At 25.8% G+C, this 19,051-nt stretch overlaps 1 protein-coding gene across 1 annotated transcript in view; it reads left to right on the top strand.

Moving 5' to 3' along the window:
- The window catches only part of LOC122511859 (tyrosine-protein kinase Btk29A), a 58,441-nt gene that overhangs the window by 3,548 nt on the left and 35,842 nt on the right, over positions 1-19,051 (top strand). Inside the window, exons 3-4 of the mRNA XM_043627380.1 lie at positions 10,230-10,479; positions 15,018-15,260. Coding sequence (XP_043483315.1) covers positions 10,230-10,479; positions 15,018-15,260 — 493 coding nt within the window. The remainder of the gene's footprint in view (positions 1-10,229; positions 10,480-15,017; positions 15,261-19,051) is intronic.

Below are 19,051 nucleotides of genomic sequence, written 5' to 3'. Positions count from 1 at the left end.
AAAAAATTTTAATTTTTTTGATTTTTAAAATTTTATATTACATTATCTTCCAAATTTTGAATATTCAACTGAAAAAAAATACTTTTTCATATTTTTCCCAAATTACTGATTGCAAATAAAATAAATAAATTAATTAAATGTAAAATTAAAATTTTAATTTTACAAATTTTACATTTAGAAATTTAATTAATATTTTTGACAGTCAAGCAAAATTATGGCAATAAAAATTCAATTTAAAGAAAAAATAAATTTCCTTCATTTGAACGTTCGGAACTTTCAAGATTGTATTATTTTTAAAAGTACATAATTATGTTTAATATTATACTTTGGAATTTTTGAAAAACTTTTCTTTTAATTTAAATTTTATTTCTTTGTTAGGAGAAATGTCATTGTTAAGTAGCAGGAATTTCTGAATAAACAGGTGCATACACCACTTTTGATGTGTCAACAAAGACCTGCTCATGTACCTGGAAGGTATTGTTAGTGAAACGTAAATAAGCACTCCCACAAGCGGGTCAGTGCGCAAGAGGCAATTTGAAGGCTTGAGTTGACAATCAGCAATTCGACGTCTCTATCGACGACAATTTCGTTTTAAACAACACCCCAAAACGTTAATTATCACTTTATTAATCCGATTCCTGCCCGGATGATACTCAATTATCTTCATATTATTATTATCACTCTTCTATATTTTTCATATCCGCACGAATTTTCCATATTCATCACAATTTCTATATTCTTCTATTCAAATCTAATCTTTATTCCTCTATTTGAATTTCAATTCACCTAAATTTCAATCTAATTAAATTTAATTAATTTAAATCAATTCATTAAGCAAATTTTATTCTCGATCCGAATTTCAATTCAATATTTAATAAATATTCAAATTATTCGAATTTCAATTTCAGAAAAACTTTAAATGTTCCCTTGAACCTTTTTTTCTCTTTAAATAATTTTAAAAATTATTACAATTAATTGAAGAATTTTTTTTTACATTTAATTAAAGAGAATTTCTTTAGTTTAAATATTTCCGTTACTTTTGATTCGTATTTTGTTATAAACAAATATTTTTTAAATTAAAAAAATTAATTCAAAAGTAAGTAAACAAACGATGAATTTAAATTCGTTTACAATTTAATATACCAAAGTTTTCAAAAATATTTAAACAAAATGAAAATTTAGTTCATTTCAACATTCATAATTTTTGTGAAATTGAAATTCGAATTATTTGAATAGAAATTTAATGTTGAATTCAAATTTGGAATAAAATTTGTTGGGTAAATCAATTAAATTTAATTGGAATTGAAATTCAATTTAAAAAAAAAAATTTGAATCGAAATTCGAATAATTTGAATATTAATTAAATGTTGAATTGAAATTTGGAATAAAAATTTGCTGGTTAACTCAATTAAATTTAATTTGAACTGAAATTGAATTTCAAAAAAAAAAATTTGAATTGAAATTTGAATAATTTGAATATGAATTAAATTTTGAATTTAAATTGAATTTAAAAAAAAAATTCAATTGAAATTCGAATAATTTGAATATTAATTAAATGTTGAATTGAAATAAAAATTTTTTGCATAAATAAATTAAATTTGAATTGAAATTTGAATAATTTTAATATTAATTAAATTTTGAATTAAAATTTGGAATAAAATTTTCTGGCTAATAAATTAAATTTAATTAGATTGAATATGTAAAAGGTATATCAATGAAAAAAAATTTTATAATAATCAGTATTTGAAAATAGAATTTTGTATTCGTGTATAATAGACATTTTTTTGTTGAGACGTATTTTACAATGAATGCAAAGTGTGTGCCAATCTCGTTAATGATAAATTGTTCACGTTAACCATTCAAATTTAAAGCTTCAGTTCATAGGGAGAGTTTTATTGTATATAAAGCGCGGGTGGTGGACATCGACCAGCGAAGTTGACGATCGAATCCTATTAAAATCCGAGCAAAATTAAATTATCAGCTTTTTCCAGGTTCAATTTTAGAAAATACGTTTTCTCTAAAGTTAAAAAGCTGTTATTTTTGCTATTATTTTATTTCTCTTTCTTTATCGAAACAAATTCAAAGTTCTTTAAATAATTATATTCCTGGGAAAAAATTTATTTGTATAGGTTTTTTTTATCGCATCAATTTTTTCACGAAGGTAGCGCAAATTTTCATCTATGTGTTCATTTTATTATTCATTCGTGGAAAATATTTTTATGCTGGATGATTTTAAACAAGTGGAACTTTTTTTTTTGCTCCAGTAAAATTTTTGCTGTTAAATATTGTTGAGGGTCTTCTTTAATTAACAATTTTATTAATATCGCTGTGGAATTTTTTGCTTTTAATTAAGTTCTTTTTAATTTTACATATTTAGAGTTTTTTTAATTTCTCTCTCCCTCAATTTTTGTGAAATTCGAGTTTTATTTCACAATTTTTTTTACTTTTATTTCATAATTTCCCAAATATTTTTTATTTATTTATAACAGTAAAATTATTTAAGCTTTGATTTTTTTCATGTAATTATTTTCTTTTTTTTCGATTAAAATTTCTACTTTATAATTTTATTGTTATATTAACATTTAAAATTCAGACAAAATTTAAAGTTTAAATTGATGTTCCGGAAATTGCAGTTACATATTGTTCCTTTATCAGCTTTTCATTTACATAATAATATCCATTGAAATTAAAAAAAGGAATAAAATAAAAAAAAATTCCTCCTCGCTCTTGAGCTAATTATCCCGTATAATTGATTTTGATTCGTTTCCACGTGTTTAAAGTGCGTTTTATTTTAATTTGTTTATTTTTCGAATCGTCATTGAAATTTGAATGGTGCGCGTTTGGTTGCGTGTTCTCCTCTTTGAGTAAATTGCCACTAATTACGTCTCTCTTTTTTTTCTCTCTCGTTGTAATTTGCCCATCCCTCTTGGCTTTATTGACAAATACATTGACACGTGTGTACCTTTTAGAAGCAGGCAAATATGTTTATATACATACCTGTGTATATACATGACGATATAGAAGAGATAGCAAGTAGATGAACGAGAGTTGAACAATTTTGGTACATCGCGCAAGCGTTCCAGAGATTTCACCCCGTTTCGCTCCTTCCTTCCGTCCTTCCTCTTCCATCCTACCGGAAGTTCTCTTTTCGCTTCTCCCATCGCCGCCACCGCGGTCAATTCAGTTCTCTCCTGGCCAGAGAGTCCAACGTTTCGCTACTTTTGCATTCAAACTTTTTCCTCCTCTATTCTCTCTATATTTTTCTCTCTGTTTCTCTCCTTTTGTCATTGTTTCTCTAAAAAAAGAAAAACAAAAAAAAAATTAGCTTGTACGAAAGTTTTCTTTTCTTTACAAAAAATTCAGGAACAATTTTTTCTATTTTTTTTTTGTTTTTAAATTGAAAAAATTTTTTTTCGGCAAAAATAGTATAATTGGATTTGAAGGGAAAATATTTTCTGTCAGTGTGTAAAATCGATCGGCGGATGTTGTTGACCAAGGGCAGGGTCGATTCCGGAAATCGAGCAGGCGTTAACGCTCTTTGATCTTCTCTCGCGGAAGCGACCTTCAATTTCCGTTTTAACTCGCAACAACCAGCATCCCTCCGATAAAACCGATACTGAAATTCTGCTAGCGATATATATATTTTGGTTTGTATATCGTATGATTTTAATATCATGTTAGTTATTTCTTCATCTTCTTTTTGATGTCGTGAAATTTTATATAGATTCTCCCGTCGCCCCCTCCCCCTTTTTTTTATTATTAAAGAGATAGATTTTTTTTAGTACCAATATTTGAGAAACAATTTCAACCTCAAATATTACAATTTTCTCAATATTTTCCTCTCTATTTATTTTCTCGAATTTTATTATAAAAGTTTTTTTTAATAATAATAAAAATAATGATAATAATAATTGAATACTATTGTATTCTAATTTTTACAATTTTCAATTGTCTAAATATTTTCCTTTCTATTTATTTTCTCAAATTTTATTACAACAAATTTTTTTAATAATAATAAAAATAATTTTAAAATATTCCAATTATTACAATTTATAATTTTCTGATGAAAATTTTCGTTTCTGTTTATTTTCTCTCAAATTTCATTCTGCAAGTTTTTTTTAACAATAATATTAATAATTGAAAAATATTCGAATTATTACAATTTTGAAATTTCTAAATATTTCGTTTTTTATTTTCGTTTCTATTTATTTTTTCTCAAATTTTATTAATAGTTTTTTTTATTCCTAATATTTTAAAATTTGTTTAGTTTTCTATAAAAGTTCGTTTTTATTTGTTTTATTCAAATTTTATTAATGGAAAAGCATTTTAAAAACTTTTTCACTTTTCTTACGAAGGAAAAAATTTAACACCGGAAAAACGAATATAATATTTTTTATTATACTTTCATTGCTATAAAATCTATAAACTCTCTCGAATTTCTGAAAAATTTCACTATTTTTATTTTTAATATTTCCAGAGTTTGAATTTTATAAAGTCGAAATTTTCAGTAAAAATTGGTAAAATTTATTATTAAAAAAAATAGTAAATGTTGCAGAAATTCCAGTATTTTAGATGATTTTATTCTGTAAATAAAAAAAATAATTTAAATTTTTTACGTGATTTTTTTATCTCTTAATTTGAATTATAGTACAAAGTCATCCACTAATTCGAATTAGTAGAAAATTATTACTAATTTTTAGGAGAAATAAAAATTTTTGCTTTGGAATTTCTAAACGGAACATATTTAAAAAAATTTTCGTAAATTTACTTATTTATTTTCTATTTGTTTTATTATTTTTCATTTTTTATGTTTTCTTATTTATTTTTTTACAAAAGTTTTAGTGAAAAATGACTAAAATTTATTTATTTATTCACAAAAGTTTAATAAAAAAAATGATTAAAATTTATTTCGGGATTTATTTATTTATTTATAAAAATACGATTTTAGTGAAAAATTACTAAAATTTATTCTTTCACAAAAGTTTTAGTGAAAAATAACTAAAATTTATTTATTTATTTCACAAAATTTTAGTGAAAAATAATTTAAATTTATTTGTTTATTTACAAAAACCAATGAAAATTAGTAGAAAATTTTACGAATTTAAATTATTGAACGGCTTTTTACTATAATTCAGATTTTTGATGAATATAAAAATAATATAAAGCTATCAAAAAAGAAATGAACAGAAATTTATAAATTTCTTCATTTATTTATAATTTTTTTTTCATTATATTTCCCATAATTATTTTTATTCATTTTTTTTCACTTTATCAATATTTATATGATCATTTTCTCTCCCTATATTATTTTTCACGCAATTTTATTAATTTCTATTTTTATATAAATTTTTTTTCCCCTCGTCATTTCATTATTTCCGTCAATAAATATTTCTTTATACGTGAATAAATATACAAAATCTAATAAAGCAATTGTTAAAAAATATATATAGAAAAAATTTAAAGCATATTTGGAAAAAAAATTAAAATATTAAAAAATTGGAAAAACTCTATCTTTTATATATAGAGATATATTTCTATACATAAATTTATCGTTTTGTCTGACTGACTTCTTGTTTTGTTTTTATTCTTTTTTTTTTGCTGCCTATTATATGCATCGATTTCATTTTTATTGTTGAGGAATATTTTTCAGAATTTTCCCGAATTGAAAGAGTTTTTGTTCAGACAAGTTGTCAATGTATTTTCTCCGTTCGTTTACAGGGTATTGAATTAAAACATTTTGTTGCAAACTTTTTTTTATTTTCGCCTCGGAGAATTTTTTATTTTCATAAAATTTATTTATTTCTTCATTATTATTTATTTTATTTATTTTTTACTTGTTTTATTAATTTTTTATTATTTTTTCTCACAAACTCTTGTTTTTTTATTCAGCTTTTATTTAAATTTTCTTTGTGAAGAAATAAAAATTTTTCCTTTTTTTCAATTATAAAGTTATTAAAATACTCTCAGAAACATTTTTTTAAAAAAATTGTTTTACATTTTAAATCTTTTATTTCTAGATTTATTTATTTTTTTTATTATAATAATGAGTTATAGTTATTTCAATTATGAAGTTGAATTAGTTTTTGTTGTGTTTATGCACGGAAAGTTCCTTTCAGAAGAAAAAAATTTGTTCATCAAGTTTAAATTACTTTTTGATTTTTAATAATTAAATTCTGACGTATTCAGGAAACGTCGTGTTTTATTTTTAATTTAATTTCAATTTTTATATTTTTTTGTAATTGTTATTCTATAAATTTTCGTTCGCTTTTATTTTTTAAAAATTTTTTCAAATGAAAAAATATTGCAATAATTTTTTTCTACCCTTTTTTTGTTCCTTTCTAAAGGTTGGATAGAATTTTCTAATTGCAATTACTCTTCTCATGTGGAATGATTTATATTCAGTCTGTGATATTTTTCGCTTTGTATCCACGTTCTGGATTGTTTTCCAATTTTTTATTCTTGAACAGAAAGAAAATATTTCAACTATTTTATATATAATCAGGAAAATTCTCCATTTTTTTATATATTTTCCTTAGAATTTTCTTTTTTTCGATTTGTACACTTTATGCAAAAATGAAAATAATTTTTGTTTTTTAAAATTTTTTTTAATTAATTAATAATTAATAAATAATTAAGCTAATAAGTAATTATTAGCTTAATTATATATTAATTAGTAATTTCGAATCATATTCTAAAAAGATAATTTCCAAGTTTACATTTCGATTTCATTCAGGAGGAAAATATTTTTTATTAAAATAATAATAATAATATAATAAGAAAAAAATCTTTTAGGTAAATTAAAAATTTGAAGAATTTATCTTTTTAATTAAAAATTGCTTTTCTTTCTCCGTTGAAAAGATGCTGAAATCCTCTTATAGTGTTCTGTTGTGTATCGTCTCTAGTTTATTTCCCGTTATTTTCTTTTTTATTATTATATTTCTACCTTCAATATTCTTAAGAGATTAAAAAGAGATTTGAAAATTGGAGCAAGAAAAGATAAAGTGGTCCTTAGAGCTTAATAAAGTTCAGGAAAAAAAAATTTTTTTTACTTGTAAAGAAAAAAATATCGGTAAAGGATGAAGAGGACGCGTTAAGAAAAAATTTTTTTTAATGAGAGAGAAGAAAAATTTTCTTATGAAAGAAAAATTGAGGACTTTTTTTTTTCCTCAATTTTTGTTTGCGTGTATTTTCTCGTATCTCTGGTTTTCTCGTAGAATTTTTTTATTTACCATTGCTTATGAAAATTTTCGATATTATTTGTGTTGTATTTTTTTTTTTTGGATGTTTATGTTGGAAGAAATTTTTGTTAAAAAAAAATCCTTATGGAAAAGTTTTATAACAAATTTTCTCCTCTCACTTGCACTTTGTATAATAAGCGGAAAGTGTTGGATTTCATTTTTTAATGGCTTCTTCATCTCGTTGATTAAATGAAATATTTCTCTCTCAAAGCATATGAAACTAGTTTCGAAAAGTTGATCCGCACAATGTTCGTGTCAGTGAATTTGTATATATATTATTTATGAGAGAATTTCTCAAAGAACTTCTTGACATTTTTGTTAAGTATAAAAGTATAAGGAGTATGATTTCTAATTTCCAGGTGATTTCATGGAAGAGATGGATCAAGTTGATTTAAATTGTGCATGACTAATCAGTGGAGGGTTGGTGTGTGCGAGTCTTTCTTGGAAGACCAAATCTGCGAGGGCTTGCAAGTTGCATCGAAAACTTTGTCTCCACCCTCTACTAACGAAGTCCTCAACTAGTCTTGACATTTCACTCCCAGCACATAATCGATTCACTTAAACCACCCGTATTAAACTCTTGTTACTCTCTCTCTCTCTCTCTCTCTCTCTCTCTCTCTCTCTCTCTCTCACTCTCTATCACTCTCTTTCCACTTGAAGTAGATTCGCAACCTCGATGAGCAACTTCTGCCCAAAGAAACTTTATTCCATATTGATTCAATGAATTATTTCTGGTTCGTCTTCCAAATTTACTCAATCAATATTTCCCTTCAGTGACAAAGGTAAAACAATTTTTTTTAATTCTCCTTTCTGTCTTACCGTCAATATTTGCTTTAATATTCCTGCAAGAACGATTTTTAAAAATCGAACCAATTTCACACGAAGACGTCTTCTTGAATTTTTAGAATCTAGTATTAGATTCGTGATCAGACCCCAAAAACCCCTGAGTGAAGAGTTTGATGCGAATTTTATAAATTTCTGCCAATAAAACATTGACTCTTTTGGAAGACAAAAATTTTTTGTTCAGATGATTATAAACCACAAAAGTGAAGTTACTCCAGATGGAAACCATTTTCTCAATAGGAAAAGTAATTCAATACTTTGATTATTATGAGAATCAGAAAAGATTCCATAAAGATTCGTTTTTTTTCTTTTTAGAGATTATAGAGAAAAATGAAAAAATCGATTAAATGAATGGCGGTGGCAAAATTCAGTTAAATGAACACTATAGAGAGAAGAGAGTTCCAATCGAAAAGTTGATAAAGTTCATCAATAACGAGATTTTGAGAAGCAATTTGGATAATGTTGATCGATTCTGTCAAGAAGTTGAACGATCAGTCACGGGTTCGATGCCTCGGGGATAATTTAGGTCATTACCTTAAATAATTCCTAAAGTATAGAGGGTGTGGAGAGCAGAGAGCATCAGTTAACAACTTCCAAGAAGAATTAAGATTAGCAATGTCATTTTCTTCCTATCCGTTTATTATTTCTCCTCGACCACAATTCAACTAAGGTTATCAATTTTGAAAGTTAATTGGAAGTATTGTTTCGCTAGTTGTTTCTTGAGTATATATTGTGTCTTCAAGTACTTAGAGGATGGGGAAAAGTAGTTGCAGACAGCTCATCTTCGACAACAAGTATTTTCAAGTTCTAGTTTGCAGTTTCCTTTAATTCATCCGCACAGTTCCACGCTTCAGGGAACTTTCAATTTCCACCCGCTGTGTGGAAACGCTGCATCTGAGAGTCTATTCTTTGGGAGATTTCGGAGAGTTGCTTCTAATTGTGAACTGCAACACAAAGTTTCAACAAGGTGGAGATGAGTGGTATGGTACTTGTCAATTTTGTGGGAAATTGTTGCGCATCAGTTCTAATTATGTTTTATTGAAAAAGAAAAACTTTGTGCACTGGACTTTGATCAATCTGTTGGCGATAAATTTTGCATATGCCAATCAAGATGCTGCAAGTGGATTGCCCATTGAATTCAGGTTCTATCTAAAAACAATTGTCAACAATTCAATTATCTTTATAAATGAATAGCAAAATTAAAGTTTTGAAAAAAATTGAAATTTTGCCAAGAATCGAAAAAATAAAGTAGAAATCATGTTTCTACATAATTAAAAAGAACCTTCGATATTAACTTCATATCAACTACTGTTAAATAATCCATACGGAATTAAATCGAATGTTTCATTATATATATATATTTGGAAAAGGTCGAAGAATATGTACATACTACACATACGTTAATTCCAATTAAAATTACATGTAATAAATTTGGTAATAAATTTCAGCAAAGTTCACTGTACACAACAGGAATTGTGATTGTTTTTTTTCCTTTTTTTAACTTTTCCCTCCCCCCCCCACCTCAACCTTTATCTATTTATATATTCAACAATGCGCATTTTGCATTTTAAATTATTCATTGTACAAACATCAAGAGTTAATCATCTGCGGCAAAATTGGGTCGCGTGCAGAATATATTATAATCATACGCGAATCTCAACATAATTATCAGAACTCTCCTATACTGATAAAAAGTAGACCACAAAGTTATTAATGCAAACGAGATTTCCGCGCAAGGATTTATAAAACGAACCGCATCCAGAATTTTATCAACTTGGACAGTTTTTCTTTTTTTTTTTCATTATTATTATCATCGCCCTTGGAAAATTTCAATTCTGAGAATTAAGTCTTAAAACGTGAGATGAGCTATCATAAATTTTTGGCTTATATGAAACTTTTTCTTATGGAATATTTATTATGGAATATCTTTCTGACACTATTTTTCAACCGAATTTCTGAAAAACTCTTTTGCTTTTTTTTATTCGACAATTGGATGTGTAATAAAATTTCTGGAATTAGATTTGCGAGAGAGATTTCCCTAAAGGATTTTGTGCAAGGGATTTGAGCGCCCAATAAATTAGAGATCGAAATCAAATCGGTAATTCGGGATATTCCTAATGCCTAATGAAGTATCGATTTTGATTATAGAGACGCAAGGAGCGAGGTAGAATAGCAGTGGAAAATGTCCATATAGTCGAGGTCGCCAATCTTGGGATTGGTAACAACGAGATTAACGGAAGTGATTCGGTATCAAGCTCCAGTGGAACAGGAAGTGGCGGTGCACCTGCTGGCTTTCCGTTTCAAGTGGGTTATCGTGAGACTGCACAGGATTATACTCTTTACCTGCTGGCAGCAAGAGAAGAGGAACGCAGCGAGTGGATTCGCGCTATTCGATCTGGTAATTATTACATTTTTTAATATAATTCAATTCATTCATTTGGAATTCATTTTCGAGTAGTGTTTTTGGGGGTTAATTTGGAAAAACTCTGGTGAGGATAGCGTCCAGGTTGAACGTACGCTATCCCTACTCGTCTCTTGTTGCGCGCGCAGTATTCAGAGAGTGGGAGTAACAGACGAGATCCTATCACGACGCGCTGTCCCCACTCCTTTCCCACAGATCATGGAAGTCAGGAAAATGTCAGAGAAAGTAGAATTGGTCAAAGAAATCAGGAAAAAGTCAGGGATTTTTATAAAAAGTGATGGAAAAATTTAAATTTTTAGACTTCATAAGAAAATTCTGTTAACAGTCCATAAATATTAATAAAATTAAAAAGAATTTAATTTAAACTTCTATTTATGACAATTTTAATCTTCTGCCAGAGTTCGGCTGTGGTTACTTTTATTAAAAAGTACTTAAAAGTTACAATTAAATTTTTTATCCTCCAGGATGTTGTTCAGGAACATCCCAGCAACAATCTAGATCATTTCCATTGAATAAAAAATAATAAAATTGATAAGAATTTAATTTAAACTTCTTTTTATGACAATTTTGATCTTCTGCTGAAATTCGGCTGTGGTTACTTTTATTAAAAAGACCTTAAAAGTTACAATTAAATTTTTCATTCTTCTGGATGTTGTTCAGCAACATCCCAGCGACAATCTAGTTTGTTTGCAATCCATTAAAATTATTAAAATTGAAAAGAATTTAATTTTAAATTATTTTTATGACAATTTTGATCTTCTGCTGAAATTCGGCTGTGGTTACTTTTATTAAAAAGTACTTAATAGTTACAATAAAATTTTTTATCCTCCAGGATGTTGTTCAGAAACATCCCAGCAACAATCTAGATTGTTTGCAATCCATTAAAATTATTAATATTGAAAAAAATTAGATTTTAAATTATTTTTTGACAATTTTGATCTTCTGCTAGTTGGCGGCTGTGGTTACTTTTATTAAAAAGTACTTAAAAGTTGCAATAAAATTTTTTATCCTCCAAGATGTTGTTCAGGAACATCCCAGCAACAATCTAGATCATTTCCATTGAATAAAAAATAATAAAATTGATAAGAATTTAATTTAAACTTCTTTTTATGACAATTTTGATCTTCTGCTGGAATTCGGCTGTGGTTTCTTTTATTAAAAAGACCTTAAAAGTTACAATTAAATTTTCCATTCTTCTGGATGTTGTTCAGCAACATCCCAGCGACAATCTAGTTTGTTTGCAATCCATTAAAATTATTAAAATTGAAAAGAATTTAATTTTAAATTATTTTTATGACAATTTTGATCTTCTGCTGAAATTCGGCTGTGGTTACTTTTATTAAAAAGTACTTAATAGTTACAATAAAATTTTTTATCCTCCAGGATGTTGTTCAGAAACATCCCAGCAACAATCTAGATTGTTTGCAATCCATTAAAATTATTAATATTGAAAAAAATTAGATTTTAAATTATTTTTTGACAATTTTGATCTTCTGCTAGTTGGCGGCTGTGGTTACTTTTATTAAAAAGTACTTAAAAGTTGCAATAAAATTTTTTATCCTCCAAGATGTTGTTCAGGAACATCCCAGCAACAATCTAGATCATTTCCATTGAATAAAAAATAATAAAATTGATAAGAATTTAATTTAAACTTCTTTTTATGACAATTTTGATCTTCTGCTGGAATTCGGCTGTGGTTTCTTTTATTAAAAAGACCTTAAAAGTTACAATTAAATTTTCCATTCTTCTGGATGTTGTTCAGCAATATCCTAACAACAATCTAGATTGTTTGGAATCCATTAAAATTATTAATATTGAAAAGAATTAAATTTTAAATTATTTTTATGACAATTTTTGATTTTCTGCTAGAGTTCGGCTGTGGTTACTTTTATTAAAAAGTTCTTAAATGTTGCAATAAATTTTTCTATTCTTCTGGATGTTGTTCAGCAACATCCCCGCGACAATCTAGATTGTTTGCAATTCTTTAAAATTAAAAAAAACAAAAGAATTTAGTTTTAATTGCTCTTTATGACAATTTTGATCTTCTGCTAGTTTCAGGCTGTGGTTTCAAATATTTAATTAAGCGTTTAAAAGTTTTAATAAAATTTTTTATTTTTCAGGGTGTTGTTTAGCAACATCCTAGCAACAATCTAGATTATTTACAGTCCATAAAAAATATTTAATGTAAACTTTTTTTTATGATTTTTAATTGAATTCTTTAAATTTGAGTTAGAAAGTGTAGAAAATAATAATTGAATTGAAATGATGAAAATAACTTTGAAAAATTTAGAGCAACAATCTTCCTATGGAAAAATAGTAATAATTAAATATTTACTTTAAATAAAACTAGAAAAAAATACGGTTTTTTGAATTTTGAAAAAGGGATAAAAGTTCCTCTCCCTAATTTTCGTCACAAAAACGATTCTTGACCTTTAAAATAGAAAACTGTCAATAATTAAAAGTGAAATTACGATGATAATTTTTAATCAAAAGTTGAAAGCGTTGATAAATTGGAAGTGAGTTTTAAGATTTATTGATTAAAAGGGCTTCAAAGTTGAAAACTTTGTTAATTGAAACGACTCCCAGTTTGAATCTTCGATGATTAATAATGCTTCAACTTCGAAAATTTCTTAATTAAATGCCTTGAAATTCCAATTTCATTCTGATTATTTGAACTGGTTTTCTAATTTCGATAAATTCGGTTTTGAATGTTTCCTTTTTATTTGTCAATTTTTTCGTTCTTTTTTTATCCTAATGTCTGTAGGGGAGAGTCTCCAGTTGTGAGACGGGTTTCATTTTTGACCCGTAAATTGTAAACGGGTAAACGAAATTGTTAATAAAATACACCGTTCGAAAGGTAACAGAAATACGCAACTTTTATTAAAAGAAAGTATAGTGTTTCGATGAACTCAAAAAATTTTACGATACATTTTCCGAGCACATCGCTTTTTTCAAAAAAAAAAAATGTCTCCAGTTGTGAGACACTCATTAAAAATTGCTAAAATTTAATAAGTTTGACATAAAACGTTATGTTTAGTAGAAATAATTAAATATATTAATAATATATATTATTATATACTAAATAATAATATTTATTCGCCAAAATATGACTATCAAATAAACACAATTTAATAGCTTGAACAAGAGCATTAAAATTGATTTCTTCTGAATCAATTGACTTTTTTCCACTTGACATGCCCAAAAATTCTAGAAAAAAAATCAAAACAACATTTAAATAGTATGCCTGCAAAGTCGTATTTTTTATGCTGCCCAGATGGGTGTTGACACCGTCTCACAACTGGTGATATGCTGTGTCTCACACCCAGAAATTGGCGCTATTTTGAAAAAGGAAAATTAAATTATTTTCAACCGTAGATTGGAACAATGCAATATTGCATCACAAAATATAAGGAAAACACTAAAAGAAAATGCATTACATTTACCTTTTCCAATTAATTAACTTGGAAAAAAAGTACTTTGTATTTATTGAAAAAACGCTTTTTAGTCGATTATCACACACAGTGTTGGTATTTAACAAAAACAGTTTATATATCCGCTTCGGCGTACACGAAAAAGTTGGCTCATATAAAAAGAAATGTTTTTATATAAACCAATCGGCTTTTTAATATTGCATGTTAAAAAAAATTGACTGTCTCACAACTGGAGGTGTCTCACAACTGGAGACTCTCCCCTATAATTGCCGAATCCTTCGCGCATGTTCTTTTTTTCAGAAAACTGGAAAATTGTTTTGATATTTTTTAAAGGGTATTAAAAATAGGATTAAAAATGAAATATTGAGTTTTAATAATATTTAATTGTAGGTATTAAAAATTGGATCAAAAATGAAATATTGAGTTTTAATAATATTTAATTGTAGGTGCGCGGAAATATTTCGTAAAAGTGTTGAAGAATGAATGAATGTTTTAATAATAGTTAACTGCGGTAAAAAGCTCAATTTGCACGTGTATAATTTCTGGGAAAATTTGCAAATTTAAATTTGCACTAAATTTAATTGAGCACGTCCAACAGCGCTTTTTATTTTATTTCATTCTTTTTTCTTGTCGCTTTTTTTCACAGGGCTTTTTATGCAATTTCTATCAATTTTTTTTGTCTGCATTTTTCGAGGAAAATTTAACTTTTACACGATGGGGTTTTTTTTTGCAATATTCGTTTTTGAAATAAGAAAATTAGAATACAGTTGGCTGGGTAAATTTATTGAACTTGGGATGAAAGAAGCAGTACGTTAAAACGTGAGAAATTGTAAATTAGCATTTTATTGACCCAAGTAAGTAAAGATGAGGGTTGAAGTAGCACGCGAGTATAATATGAGGAGCGAGCACGTTTGTATGGAAATTTTGGAGCCATCAGCGTCCCAGTTTCATTGGAGATGCTTGTGCTGGGTGCTTTTAGTTATATGTGTGTGTGTGTGTGGGTGGGTTTTGAAAATGTTTGAAAATGTTTGAAAATAACCATTGATATGAAAAGAGAACTTTTCTCATTTGATTCTCTCGTAGTGTGCAACGAGAATTCTAGTCTCAGTGGTCGTTATCACACGGGTCTTTGGTACGGAAGGCGGTGGTCCTGCTGCCGGATGACAACCCGCTCGGCGGAAGGCTGTGACGTGTGCACCAACTGGTCGTCCAAGTCATCAAATTTGATGACCTCTGCCAACATCACTACGGATCGTGTTCAACAACAGAACAACGCCGAGGCGAACAATAATCCCGTCGTTCAATCCTCCCAGGCACGCTCCAATAGTAAGTCAATTTCTCATTTACGTATGCATTAAACCCGCAAAATTTAGTCTCTCACAAAGAAAAAATTTAGTCGAATTTAGTCTCCCTTCATGGAAAATCAAAATTATTTATGGAATTTCGAAATGTAATTTCCACTTCTCTCTCTCTTTTGGAATTCTGTACCGTGTAACAAGAAAGTGATAAATTATCGCTTTCTGGTGTTAAAATTTTATTGTTGAATCAAATGGCGATTTTACACCCAAAATCGGTTCTAAATATTGGTATTTGTCATCGAAATCAGGGAAAAGTTAGTGATTTTTAGAATTCATAAGAAAATTCTGAATTTTGGTGTATTTTTGGTTTGCCTTATAAACGCTATGAAATAACCACGAATTCTAATGAAAAACCTTCACATTTTTCTATATCCGATAATAATTTCTTTTTAAATAACTTAATTCTTGAACAAGAACCATAAAATTATTATTTATAAATTAATTAATTTTTATAAGATTTCGATTTTCAATAAAATCCTCCAAAGAAATCAATTATTCTTAAAAATTCTTTGCAAGAATCCAATTATTTTCAATACACCTTTAATAAATTATTTGAATTCAATTATTTTTTTAAATTTTTGTCAAAATTTCAATTATTTTAAATTCCTCTGGTAAAATAGATGAATAAATAAATAATTTGCAAGAATTCAAATATTTTTAATACAATTTTAATAAAATACCTGAATTCAATTATTCTTAAACTTTTTGATAAATATCTTTACAGAATTCAATTATATTGAATTTTTCGCAGGATAACAATTATTTACAATAAAATTTCTCGAAAGAATTCAATTATTCTAAAAATTTTTTATCAAAATTTCAATTATTTAAAAATTTTTTCCAAGAATTCAATTATTTTCAATATAATTTTGATAAAATATTTGAATTCAATTATCCTTAAAAATTTTGATAAATATCTTTATAGAATTCAATTATTTTGAATTTTTTGCTTCATAACAATTATTTTCAATAAAATTTTTCGAAAGAATTCAATTATTATAAAAATTTGTTGTTAAAACTTCAATTATTTTAAAATTCTTTGCAAGAATTCAATTATTTTCAATGCAATTTTAATAAAATATCAGAATTCAATAATTTTTAAAAATGATGATAAATTTCATGTTAGAATTTCTATCATTTTTTTCATTTAGAAAATTTGAATTTTTAATAAATTTTGTTAGAAATTGTAATGAACTTAGTTTTTGAAAAAAATAATGATAATTCAAATTCTTTTGAAATTAGGTAGTTGAATTTCTATATTTAATTAATGAATAATAATAATTTATTTATAAAAGAAATTTAGTAAAAAACACTAAAAAAATTCAATCATTTTCAAAAATTATAATAAAACTCTTGCAAAAATTTTGAAGAATTCTTGTAAAAATTTCAATTATCTTTAAAACTAATAAAATTCATCACCAAAATGGCAAAATTCAATTATTTTCAAAAATTGTAATAGAATTCTTGCAAAAATTTCAATTATTTTTAGAAATTTTAAATTATTCTTGTAAAAATTTCAATTATCTTTAAAAATAATAAAAGTTCATCACTAAAATTCAATTATTTTTAAAAATAGTAATAAAAGTCTTGGCAAAATTTCAATTATTTTTCAAAAATAATAGATTCTGTATAGGAATTCAATTATAAAAAATACAATTTTTATATCGGTTTCGAGAGAATTTAATTATTTAAACAAAATTGTTATAAAAATTCTTTGCAAGAATTCAATTATTTTCATTAATTTTTAAAAATTTTGTTTGAATTTGAATTTTTTAAAAATCTTTATTCCTGGTAGAAAAAATAATAATGATTAAAATTTCAATTATCTTTTAAAATAATAAAAGTTTTCTCAAAAATTCAATTATTTTCAAAAATTTTATTAAAATTCATTTCAAAAATTCAATTGTTTTTAATTTAAATTTAATTTATAAAAAATTTGTCGATTACATTCCTTATGAGAATTCAATTTTAAATAATTTTTAATTATTTAATAAATAATTTATTTTTGTATCTAAATAATTGAATTCTAGTAGAATTTTCTGATAATAATTGATTTAAAATTGAATTTCAGTTAAAATTTTAAATAATAATTGAATATTAAAAGCATTATACCGTGAACTTTTAAAAAATAATTGAATTTTGAAATTGTTTCAAATTAAAATCTTTGAAAATTTGAATTTTTCATACTTTTAAGATAATTTTGTAGAATTAATTTTTTTGGAAAAGTTTAATTAAATTCTTTTTTAAATTATTAGAAGTCTTTTCTAATGTATATTTAATTGGAAAATTTTCGAATAATCGAAATTTTACGTAAAATTGTATTGTAAACAAATAGATTTAAAAATTCTTAAAGAACTTTTTCAAAAAATTATTAAAAATAATTTATTTAATGAAGAATATTAGTTAAAAATTAAAGAAAATAATAATTGAAATTATAAAACATGAAGACATCGATTACTCCGAGTCGAAGACTCTGAGTAATCAATTTCTTCATGTTTTATGATAATATTCTTATGAGTTATTTAATTTCAAAAAGGTTTGAATTTGAAATTTTCGAAAATCTTAATTTCTATGGAAAATTAATAATGAAAAAAAACCATTAAGAAAATTAAGTACATATGAATCACAAATAAGCAATTATTCGTTATTTGAATTTTGCTCCACAATTTTAACAGGCTGTTTCAATAAATTATTACACGGTTCACACACCTGCTGCTTCTGACAGAGTTAAAGGATTCATAATCCTAAAATTTATCCATAATTGTATAAAAAAAAGGATAAAAAGTACATTAACCATTAAACGTTGCTGCAAAAAAATAAAAATCTTTTTCTCAAAATTCTTAGAAACTAGAAAAGGCTTTTAAAGTCCGTTATTTGCTGATTTGAATCGTTTTCAAAATTCCAATATACTTAAATATTCAATAGCTCTTTTTCACCCTTTTTATACTCGAGAAATTCTTTGATTAAAAATCCATTTGAAATTTTCTCACACACTACAAATATCCAATAAACTGGAGAATTTCAATTTTTATGCATATTTATTCCGATCGTATTATTTAATAAGATTTTTAATAATTAAACAATTTTTAGAAATTATTAAAGATGAGTAATTACTGTTTTTAACAGAAAAAGGAACAAAATAAAAAAAGCTTTTAGTGCAACAATGAAAGAATAGAAAATCAAAATGTATCATTTACTTCTGTTATTATTATCGTATTTCAAAAAACATTTTTTTCTTCAACAAAATTTTTATGATTAAAGAAAGAGATATATATATTTTTTTTTTGCAATATTCATTCTCAAAAGAAGCTTTAGGCAGTAATTAAAAACGTTTTTAGCGCATGTTCTGTGCCAGAGATATTGTATAGAACTTTTTTTTTTTTTTTTTGTTTCCTATAACGTTAAATGTTGAATAAAAAAAAGGCTGAAATTGAATTGAGTTGTTATAAAGTAAAAGGAAATTGGATTTAAAAGAGAGGAACGATTGAAAATTTTCAATCGAGAGCACAGTGTATTTCTATCTCTCAATTGTATGGTATAGATATACAAAGAACTTGTAAATTGTCTTGTAAAAGATTCTTGAACATTATGATAATAATAATAATAATAATTTCCCTGACCCGACCGAAAATTGCCTTTTGAAAGTGCGAAAGTTAAATTTACAGCAAAACTTTTGTGTGAGCTGAAAAGTCTCGAAACTTTTGATTCTATAACTTTTGAATTGAACAAAACTTTCCCTTCAAGAATCAACCTTCTCCC

This window comes from Leptopilina heterotoma, unplaced genomic scaffold (genome assembly GCF_015476425.1).
Source record: "Leptopilina heterotoma isolate Lh14 unplaced genomic scaffold, ASM1547642v1 Lhet_90, whole genome shotgun sequence".
NCBI classification, from domain to species: Eukaryota; Metazoa; Arthropoda; class Insecta; order Hymenoptera; family Figitidae; genus Leptopilina; species Leptopilina heterotoma.
Note: the sequence above shows the minus strand (reverse complement) of the source record. Positions and strands in the feature narration are given on the sequence as shown.